Below are 20,939 nucleotides of genomic sequence, written 5' to 3'. Positions count from 1 at the left end.
TTACTAGTAGTATCATGTAGGTAGAGCGTATAAATCATGATTGAATGAAATAAATAAAGCCCATCAAATTCTTTCGAGGGGTAGAAGTGTAATTTCAAACATTACAAAATCAGCTATAAAAAAGAAACCTTGTTAGGGTTTTACCGTTTTTCGTCTTCTTCTTCAAGCGGCTGTTCCTGATTTCCTTTCGCTCTTCTCCAAGAATCAGCCCTTTATTCACGCAGGTTCGTCGATTTTGTTCGCGTTTTGTTTTATTCTACGCCGTTTCGTATGTTTGCTTATCTTATTCTTCAATTTTCGTGTAGTGTAGATATGGAATTGGATTTCATAGTTAAATCTTTTGTTTTAAGCATAAAATCGAATCGGCTAAATATGTGGATGTTCATCCTTATGCAGAATGGAATCGCAAATCAAGCATGCTGTGGTTATCAAGGTGATCGGCAGGACGGGATCTCGTGGGCAGGTGACTCAGGTGAGGGTGAAATTCATCGACGATCAGAACCGTTTCATCATGAGAAACGTCAAGGGACCGGTCAGGGAGGGCGACATCCTCACCTTGTTGGAATCTGAGAGAGAGGCTAGGAGACTCCGTTGATTTCTCTCCCTCTTTAATTCCTATCAATTTCAATTTTATGTTGCCTTTTCATATGTAAAACTAGAGCTCAAATGCAGAACTAATTACTGTTTTTGTTTTTTTCAATCCACATTATTTTTATTATTGCCCCTGCAATGGTGTGTTTTAATAATTTTGTGTGCTTGTAGAGGTTTTTTGTTGAACAGATCTGCAAAAGAAATTGTGAATTTGGCATGAGTTTTATACTACATACCTTGATTTTTAGGTTAAAACTTAATACATTCAATTTAGAAGTGGTGATGTGCTAAGCATTAGGTGTTTTGGATAATTTTGCTCAAGTTTTTTTTTTCTCTCTTTATACAGTTGATAGATGAAATTAAAACATTGATTTTCAAACTTAAATTATCTGATATTTCCTCTAAATCTTTAAGAATTGTCAAAACAATAATCTATTTTACGAGTACGAATTTCTTAACTCGGGCCCAAGTCACCATTTTCACTCAAAATGAAGCCCAAATATATCAATGAGTTTCGTACGGGGTTAGTTCCTAGACCTAAGATTCAGGCATATTTCATTTCCAACACGCTTATCTTATAGAGAGACTAGGGATAAATAACTTCATGGAGCGAGAACCCATATTTAAAAAAAATACTAGCACATTATGTAAAGTTGACGGTTTTCTATATATTACTCCTATATCACTAAAAATAATTATTTTATCCTACAATAATAAGAGTTACATTTAGTGTTGAAATAAGTTTCAAAAAAATGTAAAGTATGATGAGTTGGAAAATTAGTGGAATATGGTGAAATGTGAAATGTTATCCTTGTAGGATGAACTGAATGACAAAATATAACTTTTATCATGAAACAGTATTTTTTGTCATTTTTATTTATCATGAAATAGTTATCATAGATCGCTCTACCCTCTACTTGTTAAAAATACTTTAATTATTTAGTTTTTTTCATTTACTTTATCAATATTTATAATTTCTTATCGTTTTCAAATCTTTTCACCTGAAAAGAGTCAACAAAATTATTAAGAAAAATAGAAATAGACAACGGAAAGCATATTAACAACTATTGCATGGCTAGGACAAGTAAACCCACTAATTAAATCCTGCCGCGTGTAGAGTACATATGTTAACGAAGATCAATTCAATTTCCATTTGGTTTCCTTTTTTTGTCTGATAAAGACTACTCCATGTTGAAATAAACACAAGGTGGCAAACCACAAGCTGCTTTCTATGTCTATTATATCCAACGCGACTATCTAGGGTTCTACACTAACGCTTCTTTAAAGGCAAATCCCAAGGTTAAATAAGAAGAAGATGGCGGAAGCTGGAAACGCACAAGCGCCTCTGGTGAAGAGCATATTCGTCTACCCCATCAAATCATGCCAAGGGATTTCCGTTCCACAATCTACTCTCACTCCAAATGGTATGCAATCGGATTAATTAATTACTCATCTAACTAAATTTGAAATTAGGTATTTAAGCTTTCGCACCTAATTTCACACAGGATTGCGGTGGGATCGGCTGTGGATGGTTGTGAATGCGAGAGGCAGGATGTACACGCAGAGAGTGGAGCCCAAGCTTGCGCTGATACGAGTTGAATTGCCGATTGAAGCCTTTACGCAGGGCTGGGAACCAGATAGGGCTTCCTTTTTGGGTGAATTTCTGCGTTTGGTGTGTGTGTGTGTGTGTGTGTGTGTTTTTGTTGCTGGTGAATTTTGAAGGTTTTTGATTGACGATTGATTTCAATGTGTAGTGATAAAAGCTGAGGGCATGAGCACTTTGAAGATTCCGATGGTTCAGCCCTCTGCAGTGGCTGATGGTGTATCGGTGTGGGCGTGGTCTGGCTCTGCCCTTGATGAAGGAGAGGAGGCTGCCAAATGGTTCTCGGAGTATCTTGGGAAAACCAGTCGATTAGTTCGTTTTGATGAAGGTATCGTTGAGGCACGGTGGATAGAATAAATCGAATTACACGAGATAATTAGAACAAAATTAGACACCAAAATTTATGTGGTTTACCCAAACATGCCTTTGTGTATCATTACATTTTGAGTTTGTGTGAATTGAGCTGTGAAAGAGATTGAGATAATGGATGGTTGTTGTGGAAATGCAGCATCACAAAGCAGGCCTACACTTTCTGATTATGTCAGTGGTCATAACATCAAATTTAACGATTGGTATCCGTTCCACATGATATCCCAAGTAGGTAGCAAGAAATGCTATGGTTAGTATGTTATGGAAATTTGAGGTTTGTTTATGATGATCCGGGGTACATTGGCAGGGGTCGTTGGATGCACTGAATGCTCGTCTAGCAGAGCCTGTTTCGATCAACAGATTCAGACCCAAGTATAGTAATTGACTTGCTTCGTTGTTGTTACAGTGTTTTCTTTCTTACCAATAGCATTCTTGTTGTTCATCAGCTTCCTTGTAGATGGATGCGAACCTTTTTCTGAGGATTTGTGGAATGAGGTCAAGATCGATGAGTTTGTCTTCATGGGGGGAGAGCTTTGCTACCGTTGTAAGGTAAAATTGTGAATGCTATACAGTCAAAGATTCATGAGTCATCATTATTCATATATTGCCTTCCATGGTGTTACGTTGTCCTCAGATTCCAACGGTTAATCAAGAAACTGCAGTGATGGGATCTGAACCGAACGAGACTCTGATGAAGTTCCGGTCTGACAGAGTACTGGTTCCTAATAAAAAGAAGCATCAAGGAAGGGTTCGTGAAATGGGATATAGATTCATTTACATACTCCTATATATTACTATCAAACTGTTTGGAAATGTGATAGATGTCTTCATTTTTGCAGATTTACATGGGAAATATGATGGTGTGCAAGAACTACACTCCGGAAACCGGCAAGAGCAAGGCTATCAAAGTGGGTGATCCTGTGCATGTTTTGAAGATGGTTTCTTCTTATGAGGAGTGTGTCATTTAGCATCTTCCATCCAAATCTTTGAACATCATGTGATCCAAATGTTGTAACACTAGCTTTCAACATTTCTGCTTCAGTTTCAACTTGTTTTGGTATTGTATGGAGATTTCTAGTAATCTTTAATAAAAATCAATAAATATATGTAAATCAGTTCGGTTTCAACAACTGATTTTGGTGTTGTACTGAGATTTTGAGTAATCTTTACTACTAGAATATGAATAACTATCTGTAATTCTGTTAAACTAACCAGATTCAGACAATTACAACAAATTTTTCACCAATGAGCAATGTCCAACCACAAAAAAATACTTACGACATTAAATTGGATATGAGCATAAGTCAAAATTTCATTTCATCTTAATGAAATGTTCATCCAATTCAAGAACAAGCTCTCATAATGTTACATGAATGGTACAACTCACATTAGATCAAAATCTGATAAAACCAATTAAAGCATGCCACGTGTATAGTAACTAAATTCAATTTAATTTTACATTTATTTTATTTTCCGCTGATAAAGATTGGCGGGTAAAAGATCCACACAAATTTACAGGGTTTTACAATTCAAAGACGAATTCCGAGGTTGAAGAAGAAGATGGCGGAAGCTGGAAACACAGAAGCGCAAGCGCCTCTGGTGAAGAGCATATTCGTCTACCCCGTCAAATCATGCCAAGGGATTTCCGTTTCTCAAGCTACTCTCACTTCAAATGGTATGTGATCGGATGAATCATTACGCCTCATCTGACTCAAATTTGCAGTTAGTTTTAACGATTTCGAACCTAATTTCACGCAGGATTGCGGTGGGATCGGATGTGGATGGTTGTGAATTCGAAAGGCAGGATGTATACGCAGAGAGTGGAGCCGAAATTTGCGCTCATACGAGTTGAATTACCGGTTGAAGCGTTTACGCAAGGCTGGGAACCGGATAGGGCTTCCTTTTTAGGTGAATTTCTGCGATTAATGTTTTTTTCTTTTTTTTGTTGTTGCTGGTGAATTTTGAAGGTTTTTGATTGATGATTGATTTCAATGTGTAGTGATAAAAGCTGAGGGCATGAACACTCTGAAGATTCCGATGATTCAGCCTTCTGCAGTGGCTGATGGTGTATCGGTGTGGGGGTGGTCTGGCTCTGCCTTGGATGAAGGAGAGGAGGCTGCGAAATGGTTCTCTCAGTTTCTTGGCAAAACCAGTCGATTAGTTCGTTTTGATGAAGGTATTGTTGGGGTCACCAACATTTTAAAGCATTACATTGTGAATTTGTTTGTGAATTGAGATGTAAAAGAGATTGAGGTGTTGGATGGTTGTTGTGGAAATGCAGCATCACAAAGCAGGCCTACAACTTCTGATTATGTCAGTGGTCATACCATCAAATTTAACGATTGGTATCCCTTCCTCATGATATCCCAAGTAGGTAGCAAGAAATGCTATTGTTAGTATGTTATGGAAATTTGAGGTTTGTTTATTATGATCTGGGGTACGTTGTTGGCAGGGGTCGTTGGATGCACTGAATGCTCGTCTTTCAGAGCCTGTATCGATCAACAGATTCAGACCCAAGTATACTACTAATTGACTTGACTTGCTCTATTGTTATTACAGTGTTTTCTTTCTTAACAATGGCATATTCTCTTCATTCGTCAGCTTCCTTGTAGATGGATGCGAACCTTTTTCTGAGGATTTGTGGAATGAGATCGAGATCAATGAGTTTGTTTTCATGGGGGGAGAGCTTTGCGTCCGCTGTAAGGTAAAACTGTGGATACAATACAATCAAATATTCACGAGTCATCATCGTTCATATTTTGTCTTCCATGGCGTCATGTTATCCTCAGGTCCCTACTGTTAATCAAGAAACTGCAGAGATGGGAACTGAACCAAACGAGACGCTGATGAAGTTCCGGTCAGACAGAGTACTGGTTCCGAGTAAAGAGAAACATCAAGGAAGGGTGCGTGGAACGAGATATAGATTCATACACGCATGTATTACTATCAAACTGTTTGGAAAGGTAATGGTTATCTTGGTTGTGGCAGATTTACATGGGAAATATGTTGGTGTGCAAGAACTACACTCCGGAAACCGGCAAGAGCCAGGCAATCAAAGTGGGCGATCCTGTGCATGTTTTGAAGATGGTTTCCTCTTATGATGAGTGCGTCATTTAGCATCTTCCATTCAAATCTTGGAAGATGGTATGTTCAAAATATTGTAACATTAGCTTTCTATATTTCTGATTCAGTTTCAACAACTGATTTTGGTATTGTACTGAGATATTTAGTAATCTTCAATAAAATATGAATAAATATTTGTAAATCTGTTGATTCAGTTTCAATAAGTAATTTTGGTGTTGTACTGGGATTTTGAGTAATCTTCACTAGGATATGAATAACTATCTGTAATTCTGTTAAACTAATCAGATTCAGACAATTACAACAGATTTGTTACCAATGGCCAACCACAAAAACATAAAATTAAAGTGGATATGAAGCATAAGTCAAAATTTCTTTTCATCTCATTGATGTGTACATCCAATACAAGCTCTCACAACGTTACATGAATGGTACAACTCTAGTGCATCTAGTGTACACCTAACAATATTTTACACTGTAAAATTGGCAGTAAACAATTGAATTCCCTTCTAAACTCGTTCGAGGAAGGATTAATAAAGCCGATGCAATTTGTGGGGCTAGAAAGGTTGAACTATGTAGCCTGCCGGAGCATCTGTTGAAGTTGCATTACTTGTTGCTGCTGATCTGGTGGCAGTAAACTTAGCTGCTCCGGAGTCAGATTTAGCAGTTGCTGAAGCACGGAAGGATCCAAGTCGGGGGGAAGTTGCATCTGTAAACAGAAAAAATTTAATCCTCTCAAAAAATATTCGTTAAAGATATCAAACATGTTATAAATGCATATTAGATGAAGATCTGATAAAGTCTCCATCTTCAAATGAAACATATTTCGAATAAAAACATGATGAAGATGGATTTGAATTATAATAAACAATAATAAATCCAAAAGTAACAAAAACAAATTCATAAGTTTCATACATTATGTCTACAAGCAAGTAAGATAAAAATAATACAATTTGAATAAGGATGGATTTGAAAGATGCATCATGCAGAAATTAAGTACCTGAGTTTTCCCAGTGTCTGGAATTTCTTCTGTTCTTGGAGGTTGTCGTCCTGGAATTCCTGAAGACTGGAGTGGTGCGGACATAGGTGAAATTACGTTCACAGCCTGTAAAGGAGTAGCTCTTCCATCATTCAATTTCACCAGTTTTGCTGCTCTATCAATCTGGCTTGTCTTACTAGGGACATTTAAAGCATGTCCTTTCAAATCCACATCTTCCGTCATCCCAGAAGATGTTGAGGTGCTACGCTGTGTCACCAAAAAAGGAAATGCACAATTTTCTTCAAGATTCCAGTACACAACTATTTATCACAATTTTTTAGAACACTAAAAAAAACCGTAATGTATGTGAAAAATACTCCAGGGAGTGAGTTCTAAGGAAAAATATGTTTTAGAATCTTTGTAAAAGTAATAATACTTCTATTTGATCAACTAACCCAGTAATAGTAGTAAACGTCAAAGGCATAAACTTTAAAGTTACTTTTATCAATGATGTGTGTTATTATTGCTTAACATGAAAGGAAGATTCTTTGAGGAAAGCATTTTTGACAAACATGACAATATGGTATTTAAAAGGTGGCACCGCACAAGATGTATGTTAAATTTTTAACTCCTTTGTTATCAGATTGACCAAAATTCCGTACCTGAAAGCCTGTCGCTGAAAATTGTGGATTTACAAGCACAGAAGAAGCATGGGTGGAAACAGTCTGAGACCTTGGCACAGCATTGTACCCTGAACTCACAGTCGGAACTGAGCCTATATTTTGTGACATGGGATGTTGCATTTGCTGGTTGAAAGAAGAAGTTGGCACTGGAATTTGCTGTACAACTGACAAACCACTCAATGACTGAGGATGCATAGAGGGATGGGAGGAAACTCCAGATAGTGCAAGCAGTTGAGCTTGCTGCATGACTTGGTTCTGATTTAGTTGCGGATGTTGAATCTGAGTTTGCATAGGAAATTTCTGGAGTGCAGTATATTGGTTTGGTACACCAGCAGACACTCGACTATCTTGTGCAAAAGGCAGCGATCCTAATTGCATTTTGTTTTGTGGAAGTGGGGGTAGCCCAGAAAGAGTTTGAGAACTTTGCACCAAAGGCTGAACTGGTTGGTTCGAAGCTTGCCGAATATTGGGTGTCTGCAACTGAATAGTCCAAAATGTCAAATATACTAACTTAAACATAAAAGCTTGTAGCAAAACCTAGCGAATGGAAAACTGTGTGAAGTGAACATACCATTTGAGGTGACACTACCCCAAGCATAATCTCAACCTGAATTGAAGTTGAACAAAAAGTTGATCAGCATAAATAATGGCATATAAATAACGAATTGAATAAAAGCTAATTAATTGGATAAACCTTAGAGATTAATAAATGTAATTGACTATGTGCATTAAATGGATGTTTAGTACCAGTAATTAACAAAAACAAAATAAAGGATAAACTGCAAAGAGCTCATAACTATACATAAAACTATCAAGGGCTGATGAGAACCTGGAAAATAGCTTTGGACAAGTTGGGGATGCCGAGCAATAGTTTCCGGGCTTGTTCCTTATTTTGCGTAGCCAGTGCCTGTCAACACCATATGATGGTATAAGATCATAAATCCCAGATTGACATCTATACAAAAAATTCCCAGTATTTCTCTAAATTTTTAGCCTTTTGACTTTTCAAAGTTATTTATCATACTTGGTCTTGTAACGTGAGTACTTTTAGGAGGCACATATTTAGTCATGATTCACGAAATCATTTCTGTTCAAATCTACAATTGGCTCACTTATTATTTTTCTTTTTACTTTCTTTGGGGAAAATAAAAGGAACTCTTTATGTGCCCAAGAACGCAGTTGGTCCAGTTAAATCCATCCAGATTTCCAGGCTAACTTGTGTTTATATAGAGCCTTACCTTAAGTTCAGACAAAACTTCGGTCAGCTGACTCCTCGACATTTTGGCCAAGTGTCGAGTCAGAGGATCACTGCCTAACAAGGACGGGTTCTGTAATCCAATCTGATTTGGTATGCTAGCAGTCTGAGCTGATCCAAGAGCCCCTGCCATAACACTTGCAGCAGCTGTAGCAACTGAATCTCCTACTGGCTGATGAAGACTGGGATGTCCAAGGACTGCTTGACCCCCAAATTGTTTTGGAGCATCTGCATTGCAGGCAATGTGGGATACACTTAATACTAGAGAAATGAAACTAAAATCTTAGACAAAAAAAAAGTGACTTCCTAACTCCCCATCCTCATATAAAAATAATGAAATAGTACAACATTAAATATTTTAATTACCAATCGAGCCAACACCAGGACCACCACGCCCCTGCAAGAAAGAACAACCGTTGAGAAGTTGAAGAGGGGAACGGCATGTTCTGTCTCGAGAACGTTTGATTTAACAATAAGATTACAAAACATGATGAGCCTATTTACTCACACAAAGAGATAAATACATAAACTGTCTACCTGTTCCCGGTTCTTGTCAGCATTCTTGTCATTCTCAGCAAAGTCAACTCTTAGCTGGCGACCATTTATCTCATAACCCTGAAGATTCCGACGAGCACTCAAAGCTGTCTCTTCGTCCTTGTACTCACAGAACCCATAACCCTTTGGTTTTCCAGTTTCTCTATCAGTAACTAATCTGAGATGGCGAACAACGTGATCAGAAAAGTAACACTCAGTGTCATGGAAGATACAATCAAATAGATGTGGGACTTGGTATAGACTATAGACTATAGATAGAAGCTTTCACATATCCATATCTGAAGAAATTGGCAATGCCATTCATGACCTTGTTCTAACCATACATCATTATAGGTAAAATTCAGATGTAATAATTCACAAAAACGAAAAGCCCTCTCTACGCCACAAAACCATCAGTCAATCTAGATAACCTAAATTCGAATCAAACTCACCTGAAGGAAACAACCGGGCCAACCTCCTCGCATATCTGAATGAGTTGCTCTTCAGTAGCATCATACGGTATATTCCCAACTGCATACAAACACCACACTTCAATCAGCTAAAACTCTAACTCTCATCACTAATCACCAAAACAAAATTACAACCCGAGCGCAGTTTAAAAGCGAATTTCCCAATCAATAAACCAAATCTCGACCACAAATCAAAGCACTTTCGACGCTAGCATAAATTATTAAAAAAAAAAATACTAACCGAAAACGCAGCGATGCTGTGACTGCGCATTGGCGGCCATGAAAAAAAATTGATCCTAGCTGCGATTGGGATTTGGCATCAGCTTCTTCGCCTTTATCTATTACTCCACCAATCACGAAGCTAATTCTAGGAATCACGCTTAATTTTTACCCAAACCAACCTTGAAATCAGTATATTTCTACTGCTGCGATTGTATTCGAGTCGGTATACTGGCGATTAAACGCTGGCAATGGATTTCAAATAAGAGATTGAGAGTTTGAGATGGGATGAAATCCTGATTCGAACAACAATTTTTATTTATTTACAAAGAGGAATTTGGAGGAGGGGTGGGATTTATAGAGAGATCGAAAGGGTGTTTTTGTTGGCGCCCTTCATAGATTTCCTACTCCTTTTTGGATTCAGATTATAAATACTCCTAGAGGAGAATTAGAAGGAAAAAAAAATATTGGGCCTCGTCTTTATATTAAGTTGGGCTTCCCATATATACTGGGCTTTCTAGTTTGTAAATTTATTGGGATATTTAATTGAATATTTTTCATAAATCATTATTTATTCTTTCGATACTTGTAAATCAAGTTATGAACAATGAACATATAAAAAAATTCAAACTACAAAATGAGATATTATATCGCAGGGAAGGAGTATATAATAATTTAAAGCAATAACAATGCAATTATGCAACTACACTAGAGGCTTTAAGGGGGAAACTTTAATTCTTAATATTAGGTAATAATTTATTGATATATAAGTAATAAGTTGACATGAGAACATAGCTTTTATCATATTGGAACGTGATTAGTTGCTAACTTTCTTAAGTTGCTAACTCTACTAACTCATTAACGCACGCATTAAAAATATCAACGATGATATTATAATGTCAGCACATAATTTTTTTAACATTTCAATATATTGTGTTGACGTTATATATTGATATTTTAATGTTATCATGTTGATACTTCTGCGTTGATGAATTAGCAGAGTTAACAACTTAAAAAGTTAGCAATATAACACACTCTATTTCTTTTAAAATGTTATATCATAGACTATAAAATTCATTAAAATTATGGACTTCCATTCAGTTTTGATTTGTCACGTGATTTTCAAATTTTAATCTTTTAATTTTTCTTATTTTTCTAACAATTATGGACCCACCATCATTTCTTATATTTGTGAGTGTGTATTAGAAGATGGAGTATGATTTGCCATAGGTGATCCTTACCGATTTTTTTCTTCTTCTCTTTCCTTAGTTTTGATTAAGCTAGTTTATGTAGTTGGGCGAGCTAAGTTTTTTAGGGTTTTGATTATCTGGCCATGTTATTATCGAGTTATTATCTTCTCGCCTTGACTAGGGTTTGAGAGGAAGAGGAAGGAAGAAGATGAAATTGAAATGTAAAAATAATTAGGAAATTAATTAGGGATTAAAAAATCAGAATTAAAAGTTTAATTTGGTCAAAATCGGGATTAAACCTGGTTGACCGTTAGTTTTTAATGGAAATGTTGACGGATGACCAAAATGATCAAATTTCAATATGTTCAGGGCCACAAAATCCAAAAGATAATGTTTAGGACCAAAAACGTAAAATGACATATGTTCAGGACCAATTTTAGCATTTACTCTTTAGTTTATATAGGCAAAGGAAAATCCTAACTTATGAAAAATAAATTAAAAAGAAAATAAGCAAAAAAGAAAAATCTAATTTGTAGAAGGAAAAATAATTACTCCTAATATTTTTTCATCTACTAATTCTATTAACTAGAAAATAAATAAAATCAAAAATATAACTTGCTTAGCCTCCAAGTCTTATCTTTCAATACTTTTGTTTCTTCACAATTTTTCTCATGCCCGTGCGTTTGGCACACTTGTGCACTGAGCCTACCCGGCCCTCTAATTTCGTGCGAATGTGGCGCAGCCGCGCCCTGCGCACTCGGGCCGAACCTCTAACCCGTCATTCGTTTCTATGGCAACTCTAAATGGAACAATATTGTGTTCTTAATTCGTACTCCATGTCATTTAACAATGTCGTTTAAGTATATTTATGAGTCATTCTCAATAGTTATCCAAGTCACGTTAGCTTTGATTTAACTATAATTTTTCGGTAAGGATTACCTACAGCAAATCCTAATTCATCTCCTAATACACACTCACAAATATAAGAAATGATGGTGGGTCCATCACTTACGTTTGTAAGTGTGTATTAGGAGATGAATTAGGATTTGTCGTAGGTGATCCTCTCCGGAAAAAAAAAAAACACATCTTGTTTTTTAATTTCTCAACTTCTGGATATTTTTCAATTTCGTGTACGTGAATTGATTTCGTGTCATACTTGAACATCACCCCACGAAATTGACGTTTCTTATAGATGGTTCCATCTCCACCTCCAGCGTCGTCACCAGCGGCGGCTGGGGTTTGGTTGGGAACCTTGGCGGAGGCGGAGGAGTGGCTCCGAACAATGCCAGAAAACCACGAAGTGCCAGATGGCGTCGAGAGATTCATAGAATTAGAATTCTCCATTGGAATTCATACAATCCACATTCACTACAGAGAGTTTTACTTTTACTCTTTAAAATTTCCCCTTTTTGAATTATTTACTTTTAATATTAGTAATTATTTTGATCACTTTTATCTGGCCATGTTATTATCGAGTTAAGAGGTTATTATCTTGACTAGGCTTTGAGAGGAAGAGGAAGGAAGAAGATGAAAGATGAGAGGAAGTAAGAAGATGAAATTGAAATGTAAAAATAATTCGGGAATTAATTAGGGATTAAAATATCAGAATTAAAATTTTAATTTGGTTAAAATCGACGTTAGTTTTTAATGAAAATGTTGACGAATGATCAAAATGATCAAATTTTCATATATTCAGAACCACAAAATCCAAAAGATAATGTTTAGAAAAAAACCGTAAAATGGCCAATTTTGTCATTTTACTCTAAACGAAACTAAAATTGGTTATTGGCGACGCGACGATTTTATATTACTCCCTATTTCCAGTTTTGCCCAGTTTTCTTTCTACGGCGGCGCCGGTCGGCTGTTTTTGAGTTTCTTCCGCCATTAATCCTTTCCCACTCATACCTCAAAACCTAATTGCATAATCGCTCTACCTCACCGCCACCACTTCTCCTTCTCATCTCCTCTGATTTATTTGGAATACCTAGATTATCCCCTTTGCAGATCTCATTTTATTTTCTTTTTTTCTTTTTATATATAAAAAATCTATAGCTGAAGAGTGTAAAACCCGTGGGTTCAGCTGCCCATCTTTGCCAGTTCTGCAAGTTTTCACCAGGTAATTTTATTATTTCCTTCAAATTTTGATGTCTACAGATTTCTGTATGTTGATTATATGAATGACTGGAGCTGTTCTACTTTACTTGCGCATTTTCTATTTGGTCGCCCTTTTTTAATTTAGCTGCTTTCAATCGATGAAGAGTGTGTATAGAGTTATTGAGTTTCTCAGTTACTGACATTTTATCTAGGGTTTATCGATTTCATGAATTTCTGTTCGTATGTTGCTATGGGGCTAGGGTTTGATATTGATTATCGTTTGTAGATTAGAAAATGCTGGGTTCATTGCCTATATTGCCCCTACCGGCACCCCCCGAGGACGGAAATCTCGGCCCATTACCGGCTTCTCAAGTAACTGAGGATTCTGATGATGAGAAAAATTTGGAGAATGAAGACCAGAAGATGGCCGTTGATAAACCCAGCTCAGCTCCACCATCAGTAGCAACACACACGAGGTCGATAGGAGTTATACACCCACCTATAGACATTAGAACTATCGTGGACAAAACTGCTCAGTTTGTGGCAAAAAATGGACCTGAGTTTGAGAAAAGAATTATTGCAAGCAATGAAGGGAATGCGAAATTTAACTTTTTACGAGCCTCTGATCCTTACCATGCTTATTACCAGCACCGCCTAGCTGAATCTCGAGCACAGAATCAGGCATCTGCTACACAGCCTCCTCAGTCGGAGCCTGCTCCTGAATCAGTTAGTAGTACTCCAGCGGCTGATGCAAATGATACCTCAGCCAAGCCTGACCCTGCAGCTCAATTCCGAACTGTACGTAAGGTTCTTGATCCACCGGAGGCAGAGCAATATACTGTTCGGCTCCCTGAAGGGATTACCGGGGAGGAATTGGATATAATCAAGCTCACTGCTCAGTTTGTGGCAAGAAATGGGAAGTCTTTTTTGACTGGTTTGACTAGCAGAGAGAGCACCAATCCTCAGTTTCATTTCTTAAGGCCAACACATAGTATGTTTATGTTCTTTACATCTCTTGCTGATGCTTATTCAAAAGTATTGATGCCTCCCAAAGGGCTGTCTGATAAGCTAAAAAATAGCGTCCTTGATATGACTACTGTCCTGGAACGCTGCTTAAATCGCCTTGAATGGGAACGATCGCAAGAGCAGGCTAGGCAAAAAGCTGAAGATGAGATAGAGCAGGAGCGGCTGCAGATGGCAATGATTGATTGGCACGATTTTGTAGTGGTTGAGTCAATAGACTTTGTTGATGACGAGGATGAGGACTTACCTCCTCCAATGACGCTTGAGGAAGTGATAAGAAGAAGCAAGATGTCAGCTATGGAGGAAGAAGATTTCGTTGAGCCTAGCAAGGAGGTAGAAATGGAAATGGATGAAGAAGAGGTCCAACTGGTTGAGGAGGGCATGAGGGTGGCAAGTCTGGAGGAGAATGGCGATGCCAAGAGTAATGAGGGCAAGGTATATTTAGAAGAGAACGAACCACCCATGAGAATTGTGAAAAATTGGAAGAGGCCTGAAGATAGAATACCAGCTGAAAGAGATCCTACTAAATATGTTGTCTCTCCAATAACTGGCGAGCTTATCCCTATAAGTGAAATGTCCGAACACATGAGAATTTCTCTTATTGATCCCAAGTTTAAGGAACAGAAGGATAGGATGTTTGCTAAGATAAGAGAGACCACCCTTGCGCCAGACGATGAAATATCCAGGAATATTGTAGGACTTGCAAGAACACGGCCTGATATTTTTGGAACAACAGAGGAAGAAGTTTCTAATGCTGTGAAGGCTGAAATTGAAAAGAAGGATGAGCAACCAAAACAGGTCATATGGGATGGTCACACTGGAAGCATTGGCCGGACAGCCAGCCAGGCCATGTCTCAGAATACTGGTATTGAAGACATGGGTGATGGTTCAAACAATGAGGGCTGGAGCCTTCCGGGTCCAGCACCTCCTCCTCCTAGGCCCGGTATGCCATCAATTAGGCCACTACCTCCGCCTCCTGGTCTTGCCTTAAATATTCCCAGGCCTCCCACAATGGTTCAATATCCAAACCCAACTGGCATTGGTGGTGTTGCACCACCACCACCTGGGCCCCCTGTTGTCAATGTAATTCCTTCTATTCGCCCTCCACCTCCTTCAATGCCTATGATGCACGGACAAAATCTTATGGGCAACCGCCCTCCAATGCCGCCATCTATGCCCATGAATTCTAATATCCCTGTTCCACCACCACCTGGATCGCAGTTTACACCTTTGGGAGGTCATAGGTTCCAACCAGGCATGCCTATGGTTCCTCCACCACCTATGCCCCTTGGCATGCCTCCACCACCACCACCTGAAGAGGCCCCTCCACCCCTTCCTGAAGAACCTGAGCCCAAGAGGCAAAGGCTTGATGACTCTTTTCTCATTCCGGAAGAACAGTTCCTGGCAAAACATCCGGTATATAGCTTCCCCCAGTCTTTATAATCAATTTTAATTCATGTTGATACTTTTTGGGTTGTTTCTAATTTTCTGTTTAATGCGTATGTAATCCCAGGGTACGGCTCGGATTAGTATATCAGTGCCGAATACTGATGAAGGAAACCTGAAAGGACAAGTGTTGGAGATTTCTGTGCAATCCTTGACTGAAACAGTTGCAAGCTTGAAAGAGAAAATTGCTGGCGAGATCCAGCTTCCTTCAAACAAACAGAAGCTCAGTGGGAAGGCGGGGTTTCTCAAGGACAATTTGTCTCTTGCTTATTACAATGTTGGACCTGGGGAGGCACTATCACTTTCTCTTAGAGAACGTGGTGGTAGGAAGAGATGAGCTACTTCACACTGTAGGTCTTATGAGATTTTCATGTTGAAGCTTCCGGCATTGGCATAATGGTCTTATTATGAAGTTCTGAGACATTTTTGTTTTGTCTTTGTTGATTTAGGGATCTTGATGCTTTTGTACTTGTTATATCTTCGAAACTTTAAGCTAGTGGTATGGTATCTATGAAATATCTGGCATACTGATAACTATTAATCGGGCCAACAGAAATGTTGTCTGCCAACATTGTTGGTTTGAATTGGTGTTGCATACATACTCTTTATGTGGCTGATCTGTTTCTGTTATTCTGTGTTCAGCTTCTGGTTGCACTCCTGGTATTGTCAATGGCGATTCATGGCTCTTTGAAGTGACTTTATACTGCTGCATCTTTTTTCTGACAACCTTCTTATATATTGAGAAGGATATGTGGAGGTTGGACACTCCCATTATAATTTTAAATTAAAGATATTAAAATTAACATGATTCGGCTGAGCGCATGTCGCGTCCGGGGCCGGACTGCAATCTAGACATGTCTCATACTGTGCAAGGGGTTCAAGCCCGGCTTGGGCTGGCCTATTCTGCTGTATTGCATCCGTGGCGGACCTCACCGCAAGATTTGAGGTCCGGCCCCAAATTTGTGTCTTATCAAAGTTCTAACGCCAGAATTTAACACACAAGGATTGCATGGCTGAGCATAGCCATAGGTGTTTTTATTTCTCAAATAATTAGATTAGGATTTTGCAGGACCCAAGTCAACACCGTGTAGCTTAGGTTAAAGCCACACATTAGTTCTATCATTTTCTTTAAATCCAAATCTTATAGGCCTACTTGTGAAAATTTCATTTTATACGTTTGGTGCACTATATTTATTTTTCACAACATAAAATAGTTTTCACATTTACTTTTCTTAGTATATATACATACATGGCAGTGATAAAATGCAAACTTTAAATATTGTACAAACTTCAAACTATAATACGAACGGTTAGAAAATGTCAACAGATAGCACGATATGACAAAATAACAGCGACAAAAAATGTCAACACAATGTACACTATGATACGGACCGTTGACACTGACATTTTTTGTTGCTATTATTTATCATCTATTGACATTTTCTAACGGTCCATATTTGGAGTCTTTACAATTTTTAGAGTTTACATTTGATTGCATCCCTATACATATATATATATATATATATATATATATATATATATATATATTGCAAATTATAGAAGTATACAAAAATAGAGGTTTGATTATTATGTGATTTGTAAAATTATGAAACAAAATAAAATAACAATGTAAGGTTGGTAGTAGTAGAAATTTTGTTTTCATGTATCTAACTGTATTAGTGGGAACTATCTTACTGAAAAAGATGATCTTGTCTCATTAACAACTAATCTATTATGACCAATTCAAAGTTCTAATGCCATAATTTAACAGGCTAGGGATTGCTTTCATGTATCTAACTGTATTTGTGGGAATTACCTTACTGAAAAAGATGATTTTGTCTCATTAACAACTAATCTATTATGACCAATTCAAAGTTCTAAAGCCATAATTTAACAGGCTAGGGATTGCTTGGCTGAGCTTATATGTGGTCAATTTTTTGATTTGGACTTAGAAGGACTCAAGTGAATTCCTTGTAGCTTAGGTTAAAGCTATATAGTTCCATCATTTTCTTCAATCCAGATCATATAGGCCCACTTGTTGAATTTAGAAAATATGGATTGTCTTTATCTAAAATATAATTAGTCTATAATTATGGTCTCTTTAAAATTGTCTATATAAAGCCACATGCAACTACCTTAACTGCAAGGCAATTTGTATCCACAAGAAGTATCTCTTTCACAATGCTTGCAAAGTTCTTGTTGTTCATTTGTATACTAATTTCTTCCTTCATTCCCAGTGTTCATTCCTATAATAACAAATGTCTTCACCAACAGAAAACCTTGCTGCTTCAACTCAAGGCTGAGTTGATCTTTGATTCTTCTCTTTCAACAAAACTGGTGCGGTGGAATGAAAGTGATGAGTGCTGCACATGGTCCGGTGTGCAGTGTGATGCTTTTGGCTACGTCATTAGTTTGCAGCTCGACGGAGAGGCCATTTATGGTGGGATTTGGAATTCGTCAAGTCTCTTCAAATTTAAATATCTGCAGAAGCTTAACCTTGCCTACAATCGCTTCAGCTACAAACGGAATGGCAATCTCACCCATTTGACACACTTGAGCAACAATGCTATTCCGATAGGTAATGGCAATCTCACCTATTCGACACGCCTGAACCAGAATGTCATTCCAAAAGGAATTGGCAATCTCGCCTATTTGACACACTTGAATTTGTCATATGCTGGTTTTAGTGGGCAGGTTCCTTCTGAGATTTCATCCTTGTCGAGACTGGTTAGTCTCGATATCTCATATCTGTTTGGTCTGATTATTGAGCACCCGAACTTGGAGATGCTTGTTCAAAATCTAACAGGGCTTAGAGAGCTCTATCTTGATTATATCTATATAAGTTCCCCTTATGAAAGAAGAAAATGGAGCCATATAATATCATCATACTTACCCAACCTCACCTCTTTGAGCTTGTCTTCGTGTAATCTTCATGGCCCTTTTTCTAAATCCGTTTTGAAACTCCATTCGCTTTCTGTTCTTCGACTCGATCGTAACAATCTTTCAGCAGTAGGAGTTCTGGACTCGCTTGCCAATTTTCCAAGTCTGACCAACTTGAGTCTTGCCAGCTGCGGATTGAAGGGCTCTATTCCATCTAGCTTTGCTAACCTAACCAAGCTGATTCATATCCATCTGCCGTCTAACCACTTGTCAGGCTCACTTTCTCCCACCATATTTGAAGGTCTTTCCAATCTCGTTCATCTAGATTTGGCGGAGAATTTATTCTCTGGCAATGTTCCCCACTCCCTCCTTGCTCTCCCGTTATTGTTGGAACTTGATCTGAGCTTCAACAGATTCAGTGGCACTTTTCAACTCGAAAACCTTCGAAGCCTTGTCAATCTCACATTCATGAGTCTATCTGAGAGTGGCTTGTCAGTAGATGTTGGCAACGTCACTTCAAGTTCATATGGATTTGTCCATCTGAAAGTGTTGACACTAGCTTCATGTAACGTGTCCGATTTTCCTGTTTTCATCAAACATTCGGATCTGGAGCTACTGGATCTGTCAAACAATCGGATTGCAGGGGAAATACCTAGTTGGATTTGGGGAGCACAGCTTATGCATCTAGACCTCTCATTTAATCTTCTAACTGGTATGCAAAAGCCTTACTATATCCCTCCTTCTCTTAAGTTCATCTTCTTGCACTCTAACCGGCTTAGGGGCGAGTTGCAGCTGCCCGTTCCACTTGAATCTAGACTCTGGACCTTGTCTCTTCATAATAACAGTTTAAGTGGATCAATTCCAACCTCCCTCTGCGATGCCACATCTCTCCGTTCTCTTAACTTGTTTGGGAATAGATTTAGTGGCGGCATACCCTCTTGCTTACTTGAAAACCTCACCGAGCTCAACCTGGGGCTAAACAACCTCAGCGGTAGCATTCCAGATATTTCTTCTATGGATTGTAGGCTAATATATTTGAAGCTTAGCAATAATGCTTTAGAAGGGAATATCCCAATGTCCCTCGGAAGTTGCAGGTCGTTGTTGTTCATAGACGTTGCGAACAATAACATCAGTGGCAGCATTCCAGATAGTTTTCCATCAGATTGCCGGCTAGTTTATTTTGTTCTAAACAATAACAATTTAGAAGGGACGATCCCAAAGTCCCTTGAAAGTTGCAGGTCGTTGCAGCTCATGAACATTGGAAACAACATGATCAACGACACTTTCCCATGCATGCTGGCATCAACCTTGCGTGTCCTTGTTTTGCATTCGAATAGATTTCATGGGGAAGTGAAGTGTCAAAACAGAGCGGAGAGACTCCAAGTTCTAGACATAGCTTCTAACGATTTTAGTGGAAGTCTGGAATCGATAGACTTCTCTAGTTGGTGGGCAATGAGGTTCAATCACCGCGATAGCTATGTGCTCAATATTACAAGTGTGACGTTAATCATGAAAGGGCTAAATTTAGAGCTCAAGACGATTTGGCCGGACTTTGGTAGCATTGATTTCTCTTCCAATAATTTCTATGGAGGCATACCAAATGCAATTGGTGATCTTTACTTGCTTCATCATGTCAACTTCTCCCACAATGCCCTCAACGGAAGCATCCCAAAGTCATTTGGCCAGTTGAGAGAGCTTGAATCACTCGACCTCTCTGGAAACCAGCTAACAGGGCTAATACCGGTGGAGCTTGGAGAACTCACATTCCTTGAAGTGTTGAACCTGTCCTATAATAAGCTGGTCGGAAAGATCCCAAATGGCCGCCAGTTCCAAACATTTTCTGTTGAATCCTTTGAAGGGAATCCTGGCCTATGTGGTTTCCCTCTCCGCACAGACTGCAGTCATACTGATGGCAGTGACAGTGGCCATGATGGCGCGGAAGAGAAGAGGGAGATTGAGTGGGAATACGTATCCGTTGCAGTTGGATATGTTGTGGCCTTAGGAATCTTTGTATGGCTACTTCTCTTCTGCAGAAGCTTCAGTGATAAATACTTTGACAAACTCGATGAGATTGTTGAAGAGATATGCGATGGCAGGAACAGGAGACGAAGGCGTGCAAGAAGAAGGCATGCACAAGCACGAATGATGGAGGCGAACCGAGCCAGGAGACAGAGACAATAGTGTTTTCTTCACAAGCAATTTCTGTATATAAGTGTTTTGTTCTAAATAAGTGAATGTTGTTTTATTATGAGCTTAGTTCAATTCAACTACTTGTATAAATTGAAGAAACATTGCTAGAAATGTTATGCTATTTTATTTTTCTTACTGCCAGTTTCTAGTTGTCCAATAAATGTCATAATAATAAAAAAAACAATTAGCAGCATAAAATCGTTTAAACAAAAAAAAAGATAAATAAATAAAGAACAGTATATAAAATCATGTAAACACAAAATTGATAAAAAAAAATACTAATAAATAAAGTACTTTCAATTTGGAGACACTATATAATGAAGTGCAACTCA

General features: G+C 38.2%; 6 protein-coding genes across 8 annotated transcripts; 5 read left to right on the top strand and 1 right to left on the bottom strand.

The window, feature by feature from the left end:
• Positions 1 to 83: 83 nt before the first annotated feature.
• On the top strand, positions 84 to 718 carry LOC125207561 (small ribosomal subunit protein eS28x). Its single transcript, XM_048106952.2, has 2 exons — positions 84 to 224; positions 397 to 718. The coding sequence occupies exon 2, from the start codon at positions 398 to 400 to the stop codon at positions 593 to 595; it is 198 nt and encodes a 65-aa protein (XP_047962909.1). The 5' UTR covers positions 84 to 224; position 397; the 3' UTR covers positions 596 to 718.
• A 1,064-nt stretch (positions 719 to 1,782) lies between these two features.
• Positions 1,783 to 3,693, top strand: LOC125207445 (uncharacterized). 2 transcript variants are annotated; one of them, XM_048106788.2, is made up of 8 exons: positions 1,787 to 2,015; positions 2,097 to 2,246; positions 2,346 to 2,522; positions 2,703 to 2,791; positions 2,871 to 2,935; positions 3,010 to 3,112; positions 3,198 to 3,311; positions 3,403 to 3,693. In XM_048106788.2, the coding sequence occupies exons 1-8, from the start codon at positions 1,907 to 1,909 to the stop codon at positions 3,529 to 3,531; spliced, it is 936 nt and encodes a 311-aa protein (XP_047962745.1). In that variant the 5' UTR covers positions 1,787 to 1,906; the 3' UTR covers positions 3,532 to 3,693. The 2 variants fall into 2 exon arrangements, with proteins under 2 accessions (XP_088917070.1, XP_047962745.1); XM_089060944.1 differs by having other exon boundaries at positions 1,783 to 2,015; positions 3,198 to 3,693.
• A 373-nt stretch (positions 3,694 to 4,066) lies between these two features.
• On the top strand, positions 4,067 to 5,828 carry LOC125207444 (uncharacterized). Its single transcript, XM_048106787.2, has 8 exons — positions 4,067 to 4,238; positions 4,322 to 4,471; positions 4,563 to 4,739; positions 4,845 to 4,933; positions 5,016 to 5,080; positions 5,165 to 5,267; positions 5,353 to 5,466; positions 5,552 to 5,828. The coding sequence occupies exons 1-8, from the start codon at positions 4,124 to 4,126 to the stop codon at positions 5,678 to 5,680; spliced, it is 942 nt and encodes a 313-aa protein (XP_047962744.2). The 5' UTR covers positions 4,067 to 4,123; the 3' UTR covers positions 5,681 to 5,828.
• A 177-nt stretch (positions 5,829 to 6,005) lies between these two features.
• Positions 6,006 to 10,174, bottom strand: CSTF64 (cleavage stimulating factor 64). Its single transcript, XM_048101489.2, has 10 exons — positions 9,807 to 10,174; positions 9,548 to 9,626; positions 9,099 to 9,273; positions 8,928 to 8,958; positions 8,545 to 8,789; positions 8,136 to 8,213; positions 7,878 to 7,913; positions 7,286 to 7,786; positions 6,645 to 6,890; positions 6,006 to 6,353 (listed from the first exon to the last, which is right to left on the bottom strand). Exons 1-10 carry the CDS (start codon positions 9,844 to 9,846, stop codon positions 6,216 to 6,218), a joined length of 1,569 nt encoding a protein of 522 aa, XP_047957446.2. The 5' UTR covers positions 9,847 to 10,174; the 3' UTR covers positions 6,006 to 6,215.
• Positions 10,175 to 12,765: 2,591 nt separating this feature from the next.
• On the top strand, positions 12,766 to 16,167 carry LOC125204566 (putative splicing factor 3A subunit 1). 2 transcript variants are annotated; one of them, XM_089061323.1, is made up of 3 exons: positions 12,766 to 13,090; positions 13,360 to 15,507; positions 15,605 to 16,167. In XM_089061323.1, exons 2-3 carry the CDS (start codon positions 13,363 to 13,365, stop codon positions 15,872 to 15,874), a joined length of 2,415 nt encoding a protein of 804 aa, XP_088917449.1. In that variant the 5' UTR covers positions 12,766 to 13,090; positions 13,360 to 13,362; the 3' UTR covers positions 15,875 to 16,167. The 2 variants fall into 2 exon arrangements, with proteins under 2 accessions (XP_088917449.1, XP_047959210.2); XM_048103253.2 differs by having other exon boundaries at positions 12,767 to 13,090; positions 13,355 to 15,507.
• Positions 16,168 to 17,681: 1,514 nt separating this feature from the next.
• LOC125206886 (uncharacterized) lies at positions 17,682 to 20,742 on the top strand. The gene has a single exon (XM_048106102.2). It carries the CDS (start codon positions 17,719 to 17,721, stop codon positions 20,596 to 20,598), a length of 2,880 nt encoding a protein of 959 aa, XP_047962059.2. The 5' UTR covers positions 17,682 to 17,718; the 3' UTR covers positions 20,599 to 20,742.
• Positions 20,743 to 20,939: the final 197 nt, after the last annotated feature.

Source organism: Salvia hispanica, chromosome 6, assembly GCF_029641045.1.
Source record: "Salvia hispanica isolate PSC_SH4W2 chromosome 6, Shi_PSC_v1, whole genome shotgun sequence".
In the NCBI taxonomy this organism is placed as follows: Eukaryota; Viridiplantae; Streptophyta; class Magnoliopsida; order Lamiales; family Lamiaceae; genus Salvia; species Salvia hispanica.
This window is presented reverse-complemented; position numbering and strand designations above follow the sequence as displayed.

Coding starts and splice junctions, on each gene's coding strand:
- CSTF64 (XM_048101489.2), bottom strand. CDS start 9,846: ATGGCCGCCAATGCGCAGTCACAGCATCGCTGCGTTTTCG. Junction 9,627..9,806: donor ACAGCATCGCTGCGTTTTCG/GTTAGTATTTTT, acceptor GTTTGTATGCAG/TTGGGAATATACCGTATGAT. Junction 8,790..8,927: donor TCCTGGTGTTGGCTCGATTG/GTAATTAAAATA, acceptor CCTGCAATGCAG/ATGCTCCAAAACAATTTGGG.
- LOC125207445 (XM_089060944.1), top strand. CDS start 1,907: ATGGCGGAAGCTGGAAACGCACAAGCGCCTCTGGTGAAGAGCATATTC. Junction 2,016..2,096: donor ATCTACTCTCACTCCAAATG/GTATGCAATCGG, acceptor AATTTCACACAG/GATTGCGGTGGGATCGGCTG. Junction 3,113..3,197: donor AGCTTTGCTACCGTTGTAAG/GTAAAATTGTGA, acceptor CGTTGTCCTCAG/ATTCCAACGGTTAATCAAGA.
- LOC125207444 (XM_048106787.2), top strand. CDS start 4,124: ATGGCGGAAGCTGGAAACACAGAAGCGCAAGCGCCTCTGGTGAAGAGC. Junction 4,472..4,562: donor GGATAGGGCTTCCTTTTTAG/GTGAATTTCTGC, acceptor TTCAATGTGTAG/TGATAAAAGCTGAGGGCATG. Junction 5,081..5,164: donor ATCAACAGATTCAGACCCAA/GTATACTACTAA, acceptor TTCATTCGTCAG/CTTCCTTGTAGATGGATGCG.
- LOC125207561 (XM_048106952.2), top strand. CDS start 398: ATGGAATCGCAAATCAAGCATGCTGTGGTTATCAAGGTGATCGGCAGG.
- LOC125204566 (XM_089061323.1), top strand. CDS start 13,363: ATGCTGGGTTCATTGCCTATATTGCCCCTACCGGCACCCCCCGAGGAC. Junction 15,508..15,604: donor AGTTCCTGGCAAAACATCCG/GTATATAGCTTC, acceptor ATGTAATCCCAG/GGTACGGCTCGGATTAGTAT.
- LOC125206886 (XM_048106102.2), top strand. CDS start 17,719: ATGCTTGCAAAGTTCTTGTTGTTCATTTGTATACTAATTTCTTCCTTC.